The following is a 16,213-nucleotide window of genomic DNA, read 5'->3' on the forward strand; positions in this document are numbered from 1 at the left end:
AGAAGTAAGAGAATGGGAAAAGTCCAGAGGCAAAAGGTAGACAAGATAATTTAAGGAAAGCTGGCAAGTAATAAGCCAAGCTAAGGCTGGATGTTTATAAGTAAGAATAAACCTCCATGTGTGATTTATTTGGGAGCTGGGTGGCAGGCCCCCGCAAAAGGGCCAAAACAAACAACAAGAACAACAACAACAAACATGCAGATTGCCCTTTTTCTTGAGGTTTAATGTTTTAAGAAACATTTGAAGCAATCCAGGAGATTATAATGAATTCTAAACACTTTGTATGCATTATCTTATTTAACTCATGATAAATCTTATTTAGTCATCAACAAGGTGTATACTGGTACATACTAACATTCAGTTTTACAGGTGAAAAAAAAACCAAAGTACCAGGTTCAACAAGGTACACAAATACACAAAGTTCCAACCAGGATTTGAACTCAAGCAGCTTGAATCCAGAGTTCATCTTCTAGTTACTGTTTTTGTTGCTTCTAGTAAACTGTAAATGATATGCTAGTATCTCAGGTAGTTCAGCAAGGTCAAGATGACTGATGGCTGCTGGTGGAAAGTTTCTACAATGTTCAGAATTGTCATAGTGATGGATTTGGTGAAGCCAGGTTTTCAGAAGCTATGAACACAGTGTGAGAGAGGGAGGAGAGACTGTCACTGAAAACAGAGGTGTGATGTGTGTAGCTCAGCAGGCGCACAGGACAGACAGGAAACAGAGGTGTGATGTGTGTAGCTCAGCAGGCGCACAGGACAGACAGGAAACAGAGGTGTGATGTGTGTAGCTCAGCAGGTGCACAGGACAGACAGGAAGGCTGATCAGTACAATGTTCTGTTTGACCAGCCTTCTGAAGACACAAACCTTTAACACCAGTAGCCAAGAGTCTATTCATGGATAGCTGAAGTCCTCTCTTAAGCCTCTTCTCTCTTATTTTCCCCAAACCCTGGACTTTCAACTCACCAGGAACTGATACCTAAGAGGAAAAGACAGACTGGATGGGCATAGGACCATAACTTCTTCCTCAAATTAGGTCTCAGCATAATTTACCATGCCCTGCTATCAACATTACCACAACATTTTCTTTTCTTTTCTTTCCTTTCCTTTTTCCTTTCCTTTCTTAACTCTTTTTTTAAAATGTATTTATTTTACATCTCGACTGCAGTTTCCCTTCCCTTCTTTCCTCCCAGTCCCTCCCCACCACTTCCCCTTGCTCCTCTAATCCATTCTTCATCTATTTCCATTCAGAAAAGGGCAGGCCTCCCATGGATATCAAACAACAACAACAAAACAAAAAACCCCCAAACAAACAAACAAACAAACAAACAAAAACCCATGGCATATCAAGTTGTAGTAAGACTAAGCACCTCACCTTGTATTAAGGCTGGGCAAATCGACCCAGTATAAGGACTAGGGTCCCCAAAGCCAGCAAGAGTCAAAAAGAGCTCCTGCTCCCACTGTTAGGCATCCCACAAGAAGACCAAGCTACACAACTGTCACGCATATGCAGAGGGCCTAGCTCAGTCTCATGCAGGCTCCCTGGTTGTCAGTTCAGTCTCTGTGAGTTCCTATGATGAGCCCATGTTGGTTGAGTCTGTGGGTTTTCTTGTGATGTCCTTGATCCCTCTGTCTCCTCAGACCCTTCCTCCCTGTTCTTCAGCAGGATTCCCTGAGCTTGGCCTAATGTTTGGCGACCACAGCATATTCTAAAACTCCTCTTCTAGTTCTTGAGAACATTGAACACTGTAAATATCTCAGTCAAGATCCTAACAGATTGTGAGAAAGTAGAACAGTCATTAGTGTCCCTATTTTATAGCAAGTCTAACACTTGAAGCAGTTTACAGGAGGAAGCATAACACTTAGAAGGTCCGCAGGGGATGACAGAACATCAAGCTGCAACCAAAGGCACTGGGATGTGGGTTTTTTTTTTTTTTTTTTTTACATTTCTTACATTCTCAAGCCACTCTGACTAGTCTGTCATGTGGCAAAGCATCTGTAATCACAGGAGCCTGTTTCCTGAGGTAGCAATATTACTCAAGCATTTTATACGATTATTTTGTCCTTTTAAAGATTACACATCCTCAACCATTTCTGCTAGGGCCAACTAAAAGACCCACAAATTCAGAGTGACCTTTTACTGTTCTTGTGTTTGCAGAGGTAGGGTACTCAGCAGGAGGTTCCAATGACTTACAATGGGACACGATTCATTAGGGAAGAGTTGCAAATATATAAATCAACATGTCAGAGGAGGAAGATGGGTGGACCCAATGGGAGATGCACACTATACACATATTTGTTCCACTCTGTGCAGGCTCACCTGTCTTTGGTGGCTCACACTATGTAATAATCAATTATGCTGACAAGCTTCGCTACAAATTCTTTCAGCCTGGGTTACTTAGGCACCTCTGAGGTAAGATCTGGAGCCCTCTGAGGAGGAGAATGAGAAGGAAGCTTGGCTCCCAGCAAAATGGAACATATGGACTTGTCCAGGGGAGAGAGCATGTGAGCAAGCATGCATTCATCCACACACACAAGGAGAAATTTGTTCAAGGGTAGACTACAACCCAGATATGCTTCATACTGGGAGTGAAAACATCTCAGAACTAACGACTTCTAAAATTGCTTCTCAATAAAAACAAACAAACAAAACCAACCCCAAACTGGTAGTTGTAAACCCAGCATTCTAGCTCATCTCAGGAAGAATTATTCTACATGACCTTTCCACATTGAACAAGTCAGAATGTGTTGCATGCCCTCAAAACTAAAAGACTGGCCAACAGGAGAGCTGGGCTCCCAATGTGTTTTCCTGCTGACTGACTTGGGAGAGCTGAGCCAGTCTCTGACCCTTTCTTCATTTGCAAGGAGTGGGATACTCTTCATGACCCAAGAGAACACGTCCAGCTCACCTACTATAACATAAGCTGAGGTTTTAGGTCACCTTCTAAATTTTAGGCCCATGTCATCCATGCTTCACTTTCTTAGGTTTTAGCTACTGAAGCACATTATTTGTGAGGAAATGGACTAAAATGAGCTTGGAAATCCCCATGATGCATTCCAATGAACTAAACTCCAGGGCATCCTGCCAAAGCTAGTGTGAAAAGAACAGGAATAGAACCACCTACACACTGCCCAGGGAGGCAGCTTTCCTATCGTGAATAAGAATGGCAAGTGGTTAAAAAGCAGAATACTGAAGTTTGAAGTGTCTCCCTCTAAGACAGCCTTCACACAGGAAACACCTACACCCCTGGGAGGACACAGCCAGCATTTAGAGTGTACAGTTCTATCAGCGGGGTTTTGCTAGGCAGGAAAAGGGAGATGAGCAAGAGATTTGTTTTTTTCCCAGGACAGGGTTTCACTGTGTAGCTCTGGCTGTCCTGGAATTTACTCTGTAGCTAACTTTTTATTTTATTAAGTAAAAACCTTTCTTAAGGTCTTGAAACAACATAAAACATAAATTCTATAATACCACTGTCTTTAAAGGTGTGAATGTTTTAATATTCCAAACAGAAACAATAATTTTGCCCAAGGAAATAAACTTTAAATATCCCTCCCCGCCCCACTTACCTTACTTCACTTACTTTCTATGGCTCATATGTTGGATTGAAGGGTCTGGGATAGAGAACTGGCCCTGGGGGGCCATCACTCTTAGGAGTAAGGTATTAGGCATCAGGAATAAACACTGCAGACACTATGTCTGATGAAACATATGCACAAAGTTCAAATGCTGGCTGTGAGTGCTTCCAACTTTGGGTAGGGCTATTAAGCTCTGGTATTTAAGCCACTATGATGCTAAACTGGGGCCTCATATTTCCTATCTCTTCTCACTAGACTGTAGATGAGAACAGAAGCATACTCGTATATTTTCAAAAGTAGGAAAAGTAACATGTACAAAAACTCAGCTGTCGTTATTTTATCTTTGGTTTGCTAAGTACAAATATTTAAAAATACAACATTAGCACAAAATTCAAATGCATTAAATGAGATTGTTCAGCAGCCTTTTACTATGTGGTGGTACTTAGGAGGAGGCACTTTGAGAATATGCACATATAATTTGGAAAGAAAATTCTAATGATTCATAAAATTACCATGGTTCCCATGTAGCTGAAAACAATAGAACCCATAGCAAAATATAGACTGAGCATTCAAATCATTATAATGGTCTTTCATTTTTTCTTTTAAACTCTCTGCTCCTGTTATCACTTGAATTATTTTTTAAATGAAAAGTAGAATGCCCTTGCTGCCCATTTTCTTCTTTTATTGTTTCTATTTTATTCTAAGAATGAGGGTAAAATTAAGAACCTAGATCGCTGGAGATTTCCAGATGGCCAGACAAATGAGTGCTTTGGCTCCTGGGCTTGCTTTTTTCCTAGACACAGACACCCATCTTGCACTCTGTCTCCATGGTGTTTGTTCAATGAACATTTGATTTAGCCTAAGTACCTTAAATTTGTGACAACTGAATTTCTTCTTTTAGTAAAGACTAAAATTGATTTAATTGCTGAAATCAAAATGGGAATTTTCTAAGCAGTTTGAAAAATGTTTCTTTTGAGCTAGCTTAGAGGGTAGCTCAGCAGCACAGAGCTTGCCTAGCAAACACGAGGTTCTGAGTTCAACACTTGGAGTGGGGAGTGGAATTCAATATTCTTTATTTCCCAGGCACACATATTTGAAAAAAATGCTAAAGTTTTTATTATATTATAGATTTTACTATATTATATTATAGATTTTAACTTTTGCAAGGTATTCTGAAATGTAACTGTTTTTCTTCTTATTTGTCTCTATTCCTAATGACTACATCTTCTCTCTTTTATTTTATTTACTTTTCTACTAGCTCCCTGTAGCTATTACTCTGTTACAACCTCAGGCCATTTTGCCTCTTCTTTGATTTACACATGTTTCATAATACTGTCCTTGACTTTTACTACACAGTAAGCTGGTGGGCAGGAGAACAACTGCCAAGTATTTATTTATTCATGTTATTTGAGACCAAGTCTCACTGTGTAGTCCAGGCTGGCCTTGAACTCATGATCTCATATCCTAGGCTTCCTAGTGCCGAGGCTGTAAGTGTGAGCCATCACGCTCAGCTTACTACTACTTACTTCATTAAAAAATATGTATATATTGCTTACTGCACTGTTGGAATTTTTCTAGGTCTTTTAAAAATTAACTTATACCTCATAATAACTGATCTCTATACAGATAATGAAACTGAGACTCAAAAGATTCAGTAAGAAGCCCAAGGTGACAACCAGTGAGTGTGGGGCCAGATTCAAAGTCATTTAGTTAGTCTGTCTTAATGCCCTTGTTCTTAACTACAAGGCCAGGAATCTGGAGCAGTTGGTAAAAGTGATGGGAGCTAGATACAGAGAAATGGATGACTGGTTCATTGGGGATGAAAAGGAAGGAGAGCCAGACCAGGACACAGACATGATTTTTCAGAGCAAAAAATCTTGGCCTAATGCTCACTAGAGTTGAGTGTCAAAGAAATATAAGCTAGATATGAGTATCTTGGAGGGAAAATTTTGCCATCTTGAAGAGAGATGGTAACTGGGGTGACTCAAGCTCGAGAGCAGAGACAAGCGTGGCTGGCTGTATCCTGACAGCCAGCTGACAGTTGGGTCTCCTGGAGATGGGAGGGTCCTAACTTGTGTTCCTTGGCTTTGGTTATGTGAGCAGTTCTAACATGGTTGATTTAAAAAAGCCAACGTGACATCATTAAACTTAGAGCTGGGAAGAAATGCATAGTAACACGTGCAGTGATTGGGTTGGAAGCCACAGGAGATGCAGATAGCTTCAGAAACAGGGGTATTAGTACGATCTCTGGTAAAATAATTAGGACCTGATTAATTCACAAATATTATCATTGCTCTTGATGTCAAGGAGTTCATTTTTCACTAATAGCTTTCTTTTTTAATCAGCTCACAGAATTTCTGGGAATTTTAGACCCAGATCTTGGGGGCCCACCAGTATGACTCAAATCCACCCTGTACTAGTCACTTTCCTCATCTGTGGCCAGATGTCTGACAAGAAGCAAGTCAAAGAGGAGTGGTTTATTTTGGCTCATGGTGTGAAGGGTACAGATGACATGGTGAAGAGAGTGTGGTGGCAGGACCAAAATACTGCTTGCTCACATCTCAGAGGATTAGGAATTCCACAGAAAATAGAAATCTCCGTGCTCAACTAACTGTTGGTCTCACTCCCTTCCATTTTATCCAGTCAAGGACCACAGCAGAAAGCATGGTGCTGCACACATTCCAGGCAGTTCTTGTACCTTCTGTCAATTCTCTTGAAAACACCCTTACAGACGGCCCAAAGCTATACCCCACTAATGGTCTAAGTTTTCTTTTTCTTTAAAAAAAAGTTAATTTAATAATAAGTACAGCATTTCCCCCCTTTTCTTTACTCCAGCCAATCTCTCCCATGTCTCCCTTTAGGTTTTCTTAATCCAGCCAAGTAAACAATGAAAATTAGCCGTCACAGAGAGCCAACTCAGAGGGTAGATCATCATATTTCAAGTGAGTCAAATGAGGAAACCATGTAATAGGAAAACTATGACTACAAAACTTAATGAAGGCAATTCATGCAAAAATCTGGACATAGTACTGAGAAAACTTACATGGGAAACTCTGCAAAAGACTAAAGTAAAGCAGGAACAGCAACGAGCCACATTCAGAATAGACAGTCTGCTGGATTTATTCAAGTTCCCCAATCCAAGCCCGGGGTCCAGCACTATCAGAGCCAGGCAAGAGTTTTGCACAATGGATTTCCATGACACCTGTTTCATGAGGTCTTTTGGATTTGTATCATTTGAGTACAAAGAGCTGTGTGGAGGTGTATGCATGGCGGGAAATCATCTTAGTGGAGAAGATTCTGCCTATTTCTTTTGTTGCTTAAAATTTTATTTGAAAATGAGTCCACCAAGGAAGATACATTAAAATTTTCTGTCCCCAGTTCTTTCTGTAGTTTTTACTAAGTACACTACATTACAGAATTTATGTATAAGGCATTTATCAAATGTGTGTCGGACTGAAAGATTAGGGCAAGGTCCATCTCATTATTCTAAACTGCCAAATAATGGGCTGTTTTGCTAATTGATACCTGAACATATAATTACAACTGGCCACTCTACATAGCGGAGAGCCTTAGGTCAAACACCAGCCAGCTTCCAGAACCCAAGTGGCAAGCTGTGGCTGGAGTGGAGTTACTAGCACAGTTGTCACTTTGCTAACTGCACAATGGAAGCCCAGAAGCAGCCTCAGCTTGGCTTTGGGAAGGCCAGGAGAGATGAGGACCTTTTGGTTTCACTGAGTACACAGCTTCTGTTCCCCTGATCCCCTCAGGAGAGTAGGAATCTTCGGCCATAGCTTTATAGTTTAGAGAAGGGAGTCTATCTTCCTGCCACACTTGATATGCTCTAGCATGGAGGCAAAGAAATAGAATATCCATTCTAAACTAAACTCTTTTTCTAGAAAAGAACATTTAGTATTTCTTAAGCATCCACCACCAGGGAAGCACCATGCTGAGAAGATAAAAGAACAGAGGAGCTAGAGAGGGGTGTGTGTGTGTGTGTGTGTGTGTGTGTGTGTTGCGTTTTAGTGAAAGAACATGAGTATGTATATGTATGTGCATGTGGAAGTCAAGGGTCCTCAATCACTCTCTGCCTCTTTTTTTTTAAAGACATGTTTCTTACTGAACCTGAAGGTTGCTGACTAGGCTAGTCTGGCCAACCAGAAAACTACTGGGATTTTTCTATCTCTAGCACTGAGATTATAGGTACCCGCTGCTGTATCTGGATTTTTATGTGGTTCCGAGATCCAAACTCAGGTCCTCATGCTTGCAAAAAGTACTTTACCAACTAAGCCATCTTTCCAGTTAAGACTAGCTTTTAACAACTTTATTTTTGTAGTACTGGACCTAGGACCTTAACCCCTCACTAGTAACAAGATAACACTCTTACCAGCATGGCCTTCCCAACACCATCATCTCTGGCCATCTTCTGTCATACTCCACAGCTGTACAAAAGAGCATACTCCTGCTCACGTCCTTTACTCACCTGCCCCTCATCATTCTACCCCATCCACACCTCCAGGTTTTGTTTATCTGGAGCAGCCAAAGGCACAACAAATGTTTTATACATTCTCCAGTGCCAAAGTAGAGGTGACTTCTGCAGACAGGAGTTTGCAACCATTTCAATGGCTGTAAACTGTTATGCAAGTAATTTCATGAGTTTATACAGCTGTTAATTCTTAATCCTTTGAATAATAGATACTGGTGGATTATTATTACTTTCACTTCCAAATTACAAATATATTGCTTCTTAAAATAATATGAAGTCATGGCTGGAGACTATCTCAGTGGCAGAGCATCTGATTAGCACTCATGGGAAAAAAGTGAACCTGAAAATCAGAAAGCCAAAATTTTGTAGAATAAATAGATCTGATGAAGGGCCCATGGGTAAACTACAAGAGTGGTACCTAGGTTTATAACCACCAGTTATGTAGCTTGGGAGTTCCTATTTTATAAGATTATATGTATGTATATATATACATATATATGTATATATATACATACACCATGTATATATACAAAGCAAAACTACTTTTTGTACTTAATTTCTTAGTTAATGAGGTTCTTATAAAATGTAATTTTTGAGAGCAGCATTATTTTCTCCAACAAGAAATCTCCTGTGCAGCAAACAGCATGAACACTCCAATGAAGAAAGACTCATGATATAGACTCATGATATACTCATATCCCTGTGGTAAAGTTTAGGTTTCCTGGAAGCAAACTGAATCTTGCTCACTTCTGTACATTTCAGTGGACTTATGATAGTGTCCAGGACAGAGTTAGCAACCAGTTATTCTTGAAATCATCACAGAAGTAGGAGAAAAAGAGCTTCTAGTATTTCTTCAAACTTAACAGTTGCCTACATTAAGGACACAACTCTCCATCAAAAGACAGAATAGGGACGGGACAGAAGAATAACTGGTCTGGATTTAAAAAGAAAAAAAAGCAGAAAAGGAAGCCAGGGATGAGCTTCAAGCACTGGTGAGGACCTCTGACCACAATGGCCCTCAAGTATTCTAAAGATCATGGGAACTTGCTTCCCATGCCTTAGATTTCTGCCCTTCGGATTCCTGCTGTAAAGGGCCTGGTTACCTGGCCTAATTCCTGTGTTTTTACCTCATAACATGGAAGTTTACTTTGATCCAGATTGATCATGGAAATATTTGTTCCCTATGTGGTACACATAATTTGCTTAGGAGATATATCTGTTATTCCACAATTATAGATAATCATGCCATGAATCTTTTTGTTTCCTAAGTTGAGTGCATAGCACCTTAAGGATAGAAGGGCAGGATTTGGCAATGTATTATTTACTAATATGCACCAGATTGAAATGATTGAAAACTAATACTTACTGAAAATGCTTGGGGGTTAGTAATGATATAATGATTCCTATAAAGTTTTATAAATTAATGAGAACCCTTGAAGCCTTTTTAGTTCGACAGAGAGATAGAGTACGGAAGAGTAAAAACAATGCAGAATCAGAGAATAGATGGACATCAGATTCTGATTTCCCACTTACTAGTTAAGACATTTATATAAATCATAGTTTCCTTCTACATAAAATAGTAGAAAGAGCCTATCTTATGAGGGTGTAATGCACACAGCACACAAAAGCAAGATTTTAAAATGTCATCCTAATGAATAATCATTGATATCATCAACTTGCACATTACAAATCAAATGGCCTAATCTAATCAACCTTCAGAACCTCTGAACAGATAATTTACCAGGTCATGCTACTTTATACTGTCTCATCACAGCCACATAGATACTAGAAATAACATCAGAAACATGGCTAGCATTCATCCAAGTATTAGCTGATGATGGTAATGAGAGTAAGTCCTCAGTATGGAGAGAACACAACCCAGAGTCAACATGAGAGAATTACACATGCTATTGCTACTGCTATCACTCTCACCAGATGGAAGGAGAAAACAATAGCTCGAGGGCTACCTACTACCTCTTTTGAAATCTGGTTGCTCATATAACTGGTCAATATATTACAGTAAACTGTGGATTGCTTCAACTGTCAGCCACTAGCACAGTGCAGGAAAGCTGGGAGTTTATCCAAATAGCAAAGCTATTTCAGACTAGATGGGATCCTCTAACACAGCCTTTATTTTTCTTGGCAAAATGTTTAAATGAAATGAATATACAAACTGCAAAACAATTATCTGGATTGCCAAATTATTCAGACTCACGGATCTTTGCAACTATTCAGAGACTCTCAGCCTGGGAACTGTTGCTTTAGATGTTAAATTTCATTTTTTCCTTCCTTCCTTTCTTTTATTATTATTATTATTATTATTATTATTATTATTATTATTATTGTTGTTGTTGTTGTTGTTCAACACAGGGTTTCTCTGTGTCACCTTGGCTGTCCTGGAACTCACTCTGTAGACCAGGCTGGCCTCAAACTCAGAGAGATTCATCTGCCTTTGCCTCCCAAGTGCTGGGATTAAAGGCAACAAATGCTTTCACTCATGTATCTTTGCCCTGCTAGAATTTCTGCATCACCATGTTAATAAGATGTAGAAAATTTGCAAAAACTTTCCCCAATGCTTACTTTCTTATTTTTTTTTTTTTTAAAAAAAGAATATATATAGGACTGAGGATGTTTCCCAGAGGTAAAGTACTTGCCTGGCATGTGTTGGGGATTAAGACTAGTACCTAACACCACACACACACACACACACACACACACACACACACACACACACACACACACACACAGAGAATTCACATGCATATATATACATAAATTTAAATGGCAACCTTGACTTCTTGTACATATCCCTAAAAACCTTAGAAACAAGTCAGGCATGATTTTCACAGCTGGAAGCAATGAGTGAGCTTAACTAAAGGGCATCCTTTCTGCTGCAATTAGTACTTTAGTCAATCAATCAATCAATGCAAGAAATAAAGTGCCCTGGGAGTAAAGCCCTTCTTAAGAACTATTTTTTTTTTTAAAGACAAAAGTAAAAGCCTGAACTATACAAATCAGTTCTGATACATGCTATGTGTTTATAAGAACATTTACAAAGCTATATATATAAACAACTGTGACCAAATACCTTGTCTTGCAGATTGTACTCATCAGGAGAAAATGAGCTAGACCTAATACAGAACTGCAGAAGAACTCCCTGGCATCCCCAACTGTGCTTCTTTTTCCTTCTTTCCCTTGACATGCAGGGTACCTGCCCTTTAAGACAGTAGGTACTTATTAAGGCTGTGGACTTTGGATCACCACTCCACAGCTGAAGATCAGAATCCCCATTCTAGAAGCTTCCATTTTTTAAAAAAATTTTTATTTTATTTTATTTTACAATACTATTCAGTTCTACATATCAGCCACGGATTCCCTTGTTCTCCCCCCTCCCGCCCCCTCCCTTTCCACCCAGTCCACCCCCCATTCCCACCTCTTCCAGGGCAAAGCCTCCCCCGAGGACTGAGATCAACCTGGTAGACTCAGTCCAGGCAGGTCCAGTCCCCTCCTCCCAGGCCGAGCCAAGCGACCCTGCATAAGTCCCAGGTTTCAAACAGCCAACTCATGCAATGAGCATAGGACCCGGTACCAGTACCTAGATGCCTCCCAAACAGATCAAGCCAATCAACTGTCTCACCTATTCAGAGGGCCTGATCCAGTTGGGGGCCCCTCAGTCATTGGCTCATAGTTCATGTGTTTCCATTCGTTTGGCTATTTGTCCCTGTGCTTTATCCAACCTTGGTCTCAACAATTCTTGCTCATATAAACCCTCCTCTTTCTCGCTAATTGGACTCCCGGAGCTCCACCCGAGGCCTAGCCGTGGATGTCTGCATCCAGATCCCTCAGTCATTGGATGGGGTTTCTAGCACAACAATTAGGGTGTTTGGCCATCCCATCACCAGAGTAGGTCAGATCGGGCTGTCTCTCGACCATTGACAGCAGTCTATTGTGGGGGTATCTTTGTGGACTTCTGTGGGCCTAGAAGCTTCCATTTTTAAACATGGTCCATGGGACAGCTTTTGTGAGAACTGCTAGTTTGGCTGGTGGCAGTTGAGGGAGAAATACTGGTGATTTGGGGATGGGTGAAAGGGGATTCCCAGTAGTGAGAAGAGAGGGATCTAAAAATAGAGATGTTCAGAATCTAAGTGAACAGAGGACAGTAGAATTTATCTGAGTTACAAAGGCACCTCCCATATATATTGACATGCAAACCAATGCATAGTCCTAGATCATGAGATCCTATATTCTGATTTTAAAAGTTTCAAATAATGTCTGGTTACAGTGGTGCAACACCTATAATGTCAGCAGTTGAGAAGCTGAGGATGGAAGATTGCAAGTTTGAGGCTAACTTCGGCTACATTGCAAGTTCAAGGCCATTCCAAGCTCCAGGATGAGACTCTATCACAACAAAATAATAAACAAATAAAATATTTTGCATAGGGCATCACTGTTTGGTGGTTCTAAATTAAAGAATGAATTCTTCTTGTCTGAAAACTGGAAGTCAAGAGAAAAGCAGTCACATCTACTTAGTACTTCCATGACTTGGCTCTCCACACAGAATTCTATCTAATCTTCATCAGTTCATCAATGCCTCTGTGATGTTATGTCCTCGGTACAAAAGCCAAAGCAGTAGGCATTAAGATATATGTCTAACATATTTGCCCAAATATAGCAGTTTTCATGGCTCCTTCTTCCCTCCCACAAACTCAAAATAAACTCATGCCCAGAATCAGCAGTGTCCAAGTTTTCCATTGTGACATGGCACTTCGTAGGACTGGGGAATGAATCCTGGTTCTTTCACTCCCTGTCTTGGAACTTGTAGTTTGGCGATCTCTCCTGCTCCACTGGTGTGATTGTACTGAGTCTAGAAATGCTGTGGAAAATGAAGCTTTGAATGAGAAAGCAAGCTGCCCAACATTAGTCAGTCTGTGTAGCCAGATGTTTCCCCAGCACAGCAACTCCGGGCCATATTTCTGACATGCAGTCACCAGCTTAGAGTTCAGATCCTCTCAAGAGCACGTGGCTTTTGCATATAGGTTTTTAATGTTTTCCAAAGACAAAACATACAGATGGTGTCCTGTTGCTTTACGATTCTACCAAAAAAAATCAGCATTGCATAGTTGAAAATGGGAGCGATGGTCAGGTTTTGACCTTTCCAAACAACAAATGGCAATGACATAATCTAATAGAGAAATTCCAGATACATCATAAGGAGTTTTGTAGTTTGTATTCTGGTTATAACATAAAACAACTACTTGCTGTACAGCAGTTCTGCATTTTATAGTTTCCTGTTATTGACCATTAATTATACTTCAAAGTTCCAGAGCAATTTTCATCCAGCATCTTAATTCTTCACAATTTGTATAATGAAGACATAAAAAATGCCATTATTTTCAAACTCCTGAAAGTCAGAGATGAGCCTATTCCATTAGGCCATTTGTTCTAGAAGGACTTTGTGATTTTACTCTTAAAAAGCCAACCAACCGCTCAAACTTTCCCAACCAATCAAGGATGGCAGGAAAGTAGCTCACCAGCCCTTGTCCTCAGTATCATTCCCTTCCTGTGCTAATGACTCCAAGCCACTATCCTGTGAATAAACCCATTTAGGTCTCCTAACACCAGCTGTAAGTAGGAAATTAAAACAAATGGAAAGCCAGGCACTGCAGCAGTTCCAGTGTGGATAATCAGCATCCAAAAGATGCTCATTCATTAACCGTACAGCAGCACTTTCAAGCCCAGTGGGGCCAATGGCTCCCTGCTGAGGAATAGGAATTAACTTTGCAAGTAGGTAATTTGTCTTTAGATAGCTGTCATATTCAGAAAAGCTCTCTAGGTGAGAGGGTAGGAAGAGAGGAAGCAAAGCTCCCAACAACACAGTCACACCTAAAACAAAAGCTTATCAGGACCCAGGTGCTGCTGAAGACTGATGGTCTGGCTCACTACCTCTGGGACACGTGCTTCAAGTGTAGCAGGAGCTATGGTACCATTTGCCTTTCACAGCCACATGGGAAAAAAAATGGCTGCCCACACAATGGCTGCAGATTTAACTCAGTTAAGAAAGGAATAGTGAGGGGGAAAAGGTGCCCCACCCAGGGTGGAGTTCTGCAAACTTTGGCTAGAGAACAATCAAGTAACCAGAGGCTGTCAGAGATGACAACAAAGATTGAAATGCATCCTGGGATTGAAGAGCAAGCTAGAAGATGTCATTTCATGTTCAGAGTAGATGAAACATAAACAGTGCCTAAGACATTGCTTTGACTAATTTAGAAATGTCTTCTTTATGAGTTTGGATTAAGATGGTGAAAGTTTAAAGAAACTTTCTGATACTAGTGATTTAGCACCACCCAAGAATGAACATTTCCCAACTACTCACCATACTCTCAAGGAGCTCCAATATGTGTAATTCTAAAAGGTATTCAGGTGCCATCCTCAGAGCCATTCGTGTGCTTAGTGCCAGTATAATAGCACAGCATGCATGTGTCTTGTTCAGTTCCTGTACAGTGCTTCTGGCTTTAAGTGAGAATCTATAAGGTCACTTGAATCAAAAGCCATCAAGAACCCCAAAGATGAAGAATGGGAGTATTTCTGAGGATTTCCTTAATTGACCAATACCTTCCAGTTCGTTGTCATTCTATACATGTAAATGGTATCTATGAACTACCACAGGGGAAAAAAGATAAGGGCAGAAGAAAAAAGGCATGCATTCATTCCACAGACTTCCTGAGGGACTACTACATGTAGTAAGTCACTAGAAGCTGCACATGAGGTGAGAGACAGTCTCTCTACAATCAAGGAATCCAGAGTAACTGAGAAGTAAATGAGCAATCACAAGAGGTGATACTACACCGTGAGTAAATGCCAGCACCAGAAATGAGGCCCAGGCAGTGTGCCCTACATGTTACACCACTGTAATGCTCTCTTGTAACTTGCTAAAAAAAGCATGCATATGCATTCTTTTCACTGCACCAATAACTTAAATGTATTATATATAAGGTAAAAGTATAATTTACACATAGATGTAAAACATAAACATATATGTATACATATACACATATATACAAACACACACATTCTTTCATATGTATTCACTAATCCCCATACTGTGCTCTAAGGGTCAATGTAGTATTTTTCCATCTTACAGATACGGAAATTAAGTCTCAAGAGTGTTGAGCTTCCTGTGAAAGGTCACATATACAGTGGCATTTCTACGAAATGGTTCCACATCTAATTCCAAAGCCCATGCCTCCTTAACTGCATGGGTTAGTTTCTTAAAGTTAATGTTCAGGTAGGATTGTACCTTATAAAGTGCTTTTACACATTTCAGGTCATTTAATCTTTCTCATAGTTTTTGAGATGAAGAGCTCAGATTACAGGTAAGAAAACAGAGGTTCAGAATTGCAGGAAAAAACCTGTTCACATGGTTAGAAGTGATAGTGCCAACAGCTTGCTACCAGGTACCAGGTTTAAATCAATGCTTCTCTCCAATTCAGTCTACAGGTAGACATAAACACTGTGAGTAATGTTTACAATTTGGCCATAATTTTTTCTCTTTTGTGGAATTCAAAGCAGGGTTAACTACTTTGAGTAGCAGATGGGACACAGAGGGCTGACTTAGTGCTCACTTTCTTATCAATAATTGTTTTTCCCTTTGTCCCAAAGCAAAGGGTCCACACTATGCTTTTCAGGCTTGTGTGTCATCCTCTAACATGTTAACAGTGCTATCACATTGTAGCTTCGGCACCTGGGGTAAGATGAACAAATGCAGTGTGAGTCCTGCATGAAAGTCACACATCCAGATGAAGTTGTGCTGTTGCTTGAGAACTGAGGTAAAGAATCAATCTTACCCATCCTGTAAGTGGAACACATGCGGTGGCCATGGCTGTGCATTTATTTTACTTCCATATCTCTTAGAGCATCTGCTGTAATGCAGAACAGCTGAAATTTGCAGGTGGAACCAAGTTGATTTTCTGGTTGAAACTACTGGATTATTCTGGGAAGGCTGGTGGCTCAGGAGACTTGAGGGAGCACTATCAGGCAGACAAGGTTTTGCATCAAATGCCTAGGCCGGGCCATGCACAAGATACTGCCCATTATTCTTTGCTGGTAGGAACTATTTGGCAGAGTGCTGGGGACGGAGGAAGCCCAAATGACCT

General features: G+C 40.4%; 1 protein-coding gene across 2 annotated transcripts in view; it reads right to left on the reverse strand.

The window, feature by feature from the left end:
* Exoc4 (exocyst complex component 4) overlaps positions 1–16,213 on the reverse strand; it is a 754,883-nt gene that overhangs the window by 178,575 nt on the left and 560,095 nt on the right. Inside the window, exon 12 of one of the 2 annotated variants that reach the window (XM_037203667.1) lies at positions 869–980. The exons of the other annotated variant lie outside the window; for it this stretch is intronic. Within the exon in view, the coding sequence (XP_037059562.1) occupies positions 869–980 (112 nt within the window). The remainder of the gene's footprint in view (positions 1–868; positions 981–16,213) is intronic. 2 annotated transcript variants of the gene reach the window in all.

This window comes from Peromyscus leucopus, chromosome 3 (genome assembly GCF_004664715.2).
Source record: "Peromyscus leucopus breed LL Stock chromosome 3, UCI_PerLeu_2.1, whole genome shotgun sequence".
Classification (NCBI taxonomy): domain Eukaryota; kingdom Metazoa; phylum Chordata; class Mammalia; order Rodentia; family Cricetidae; genus Peromyscus; species Peromyscus leucopus.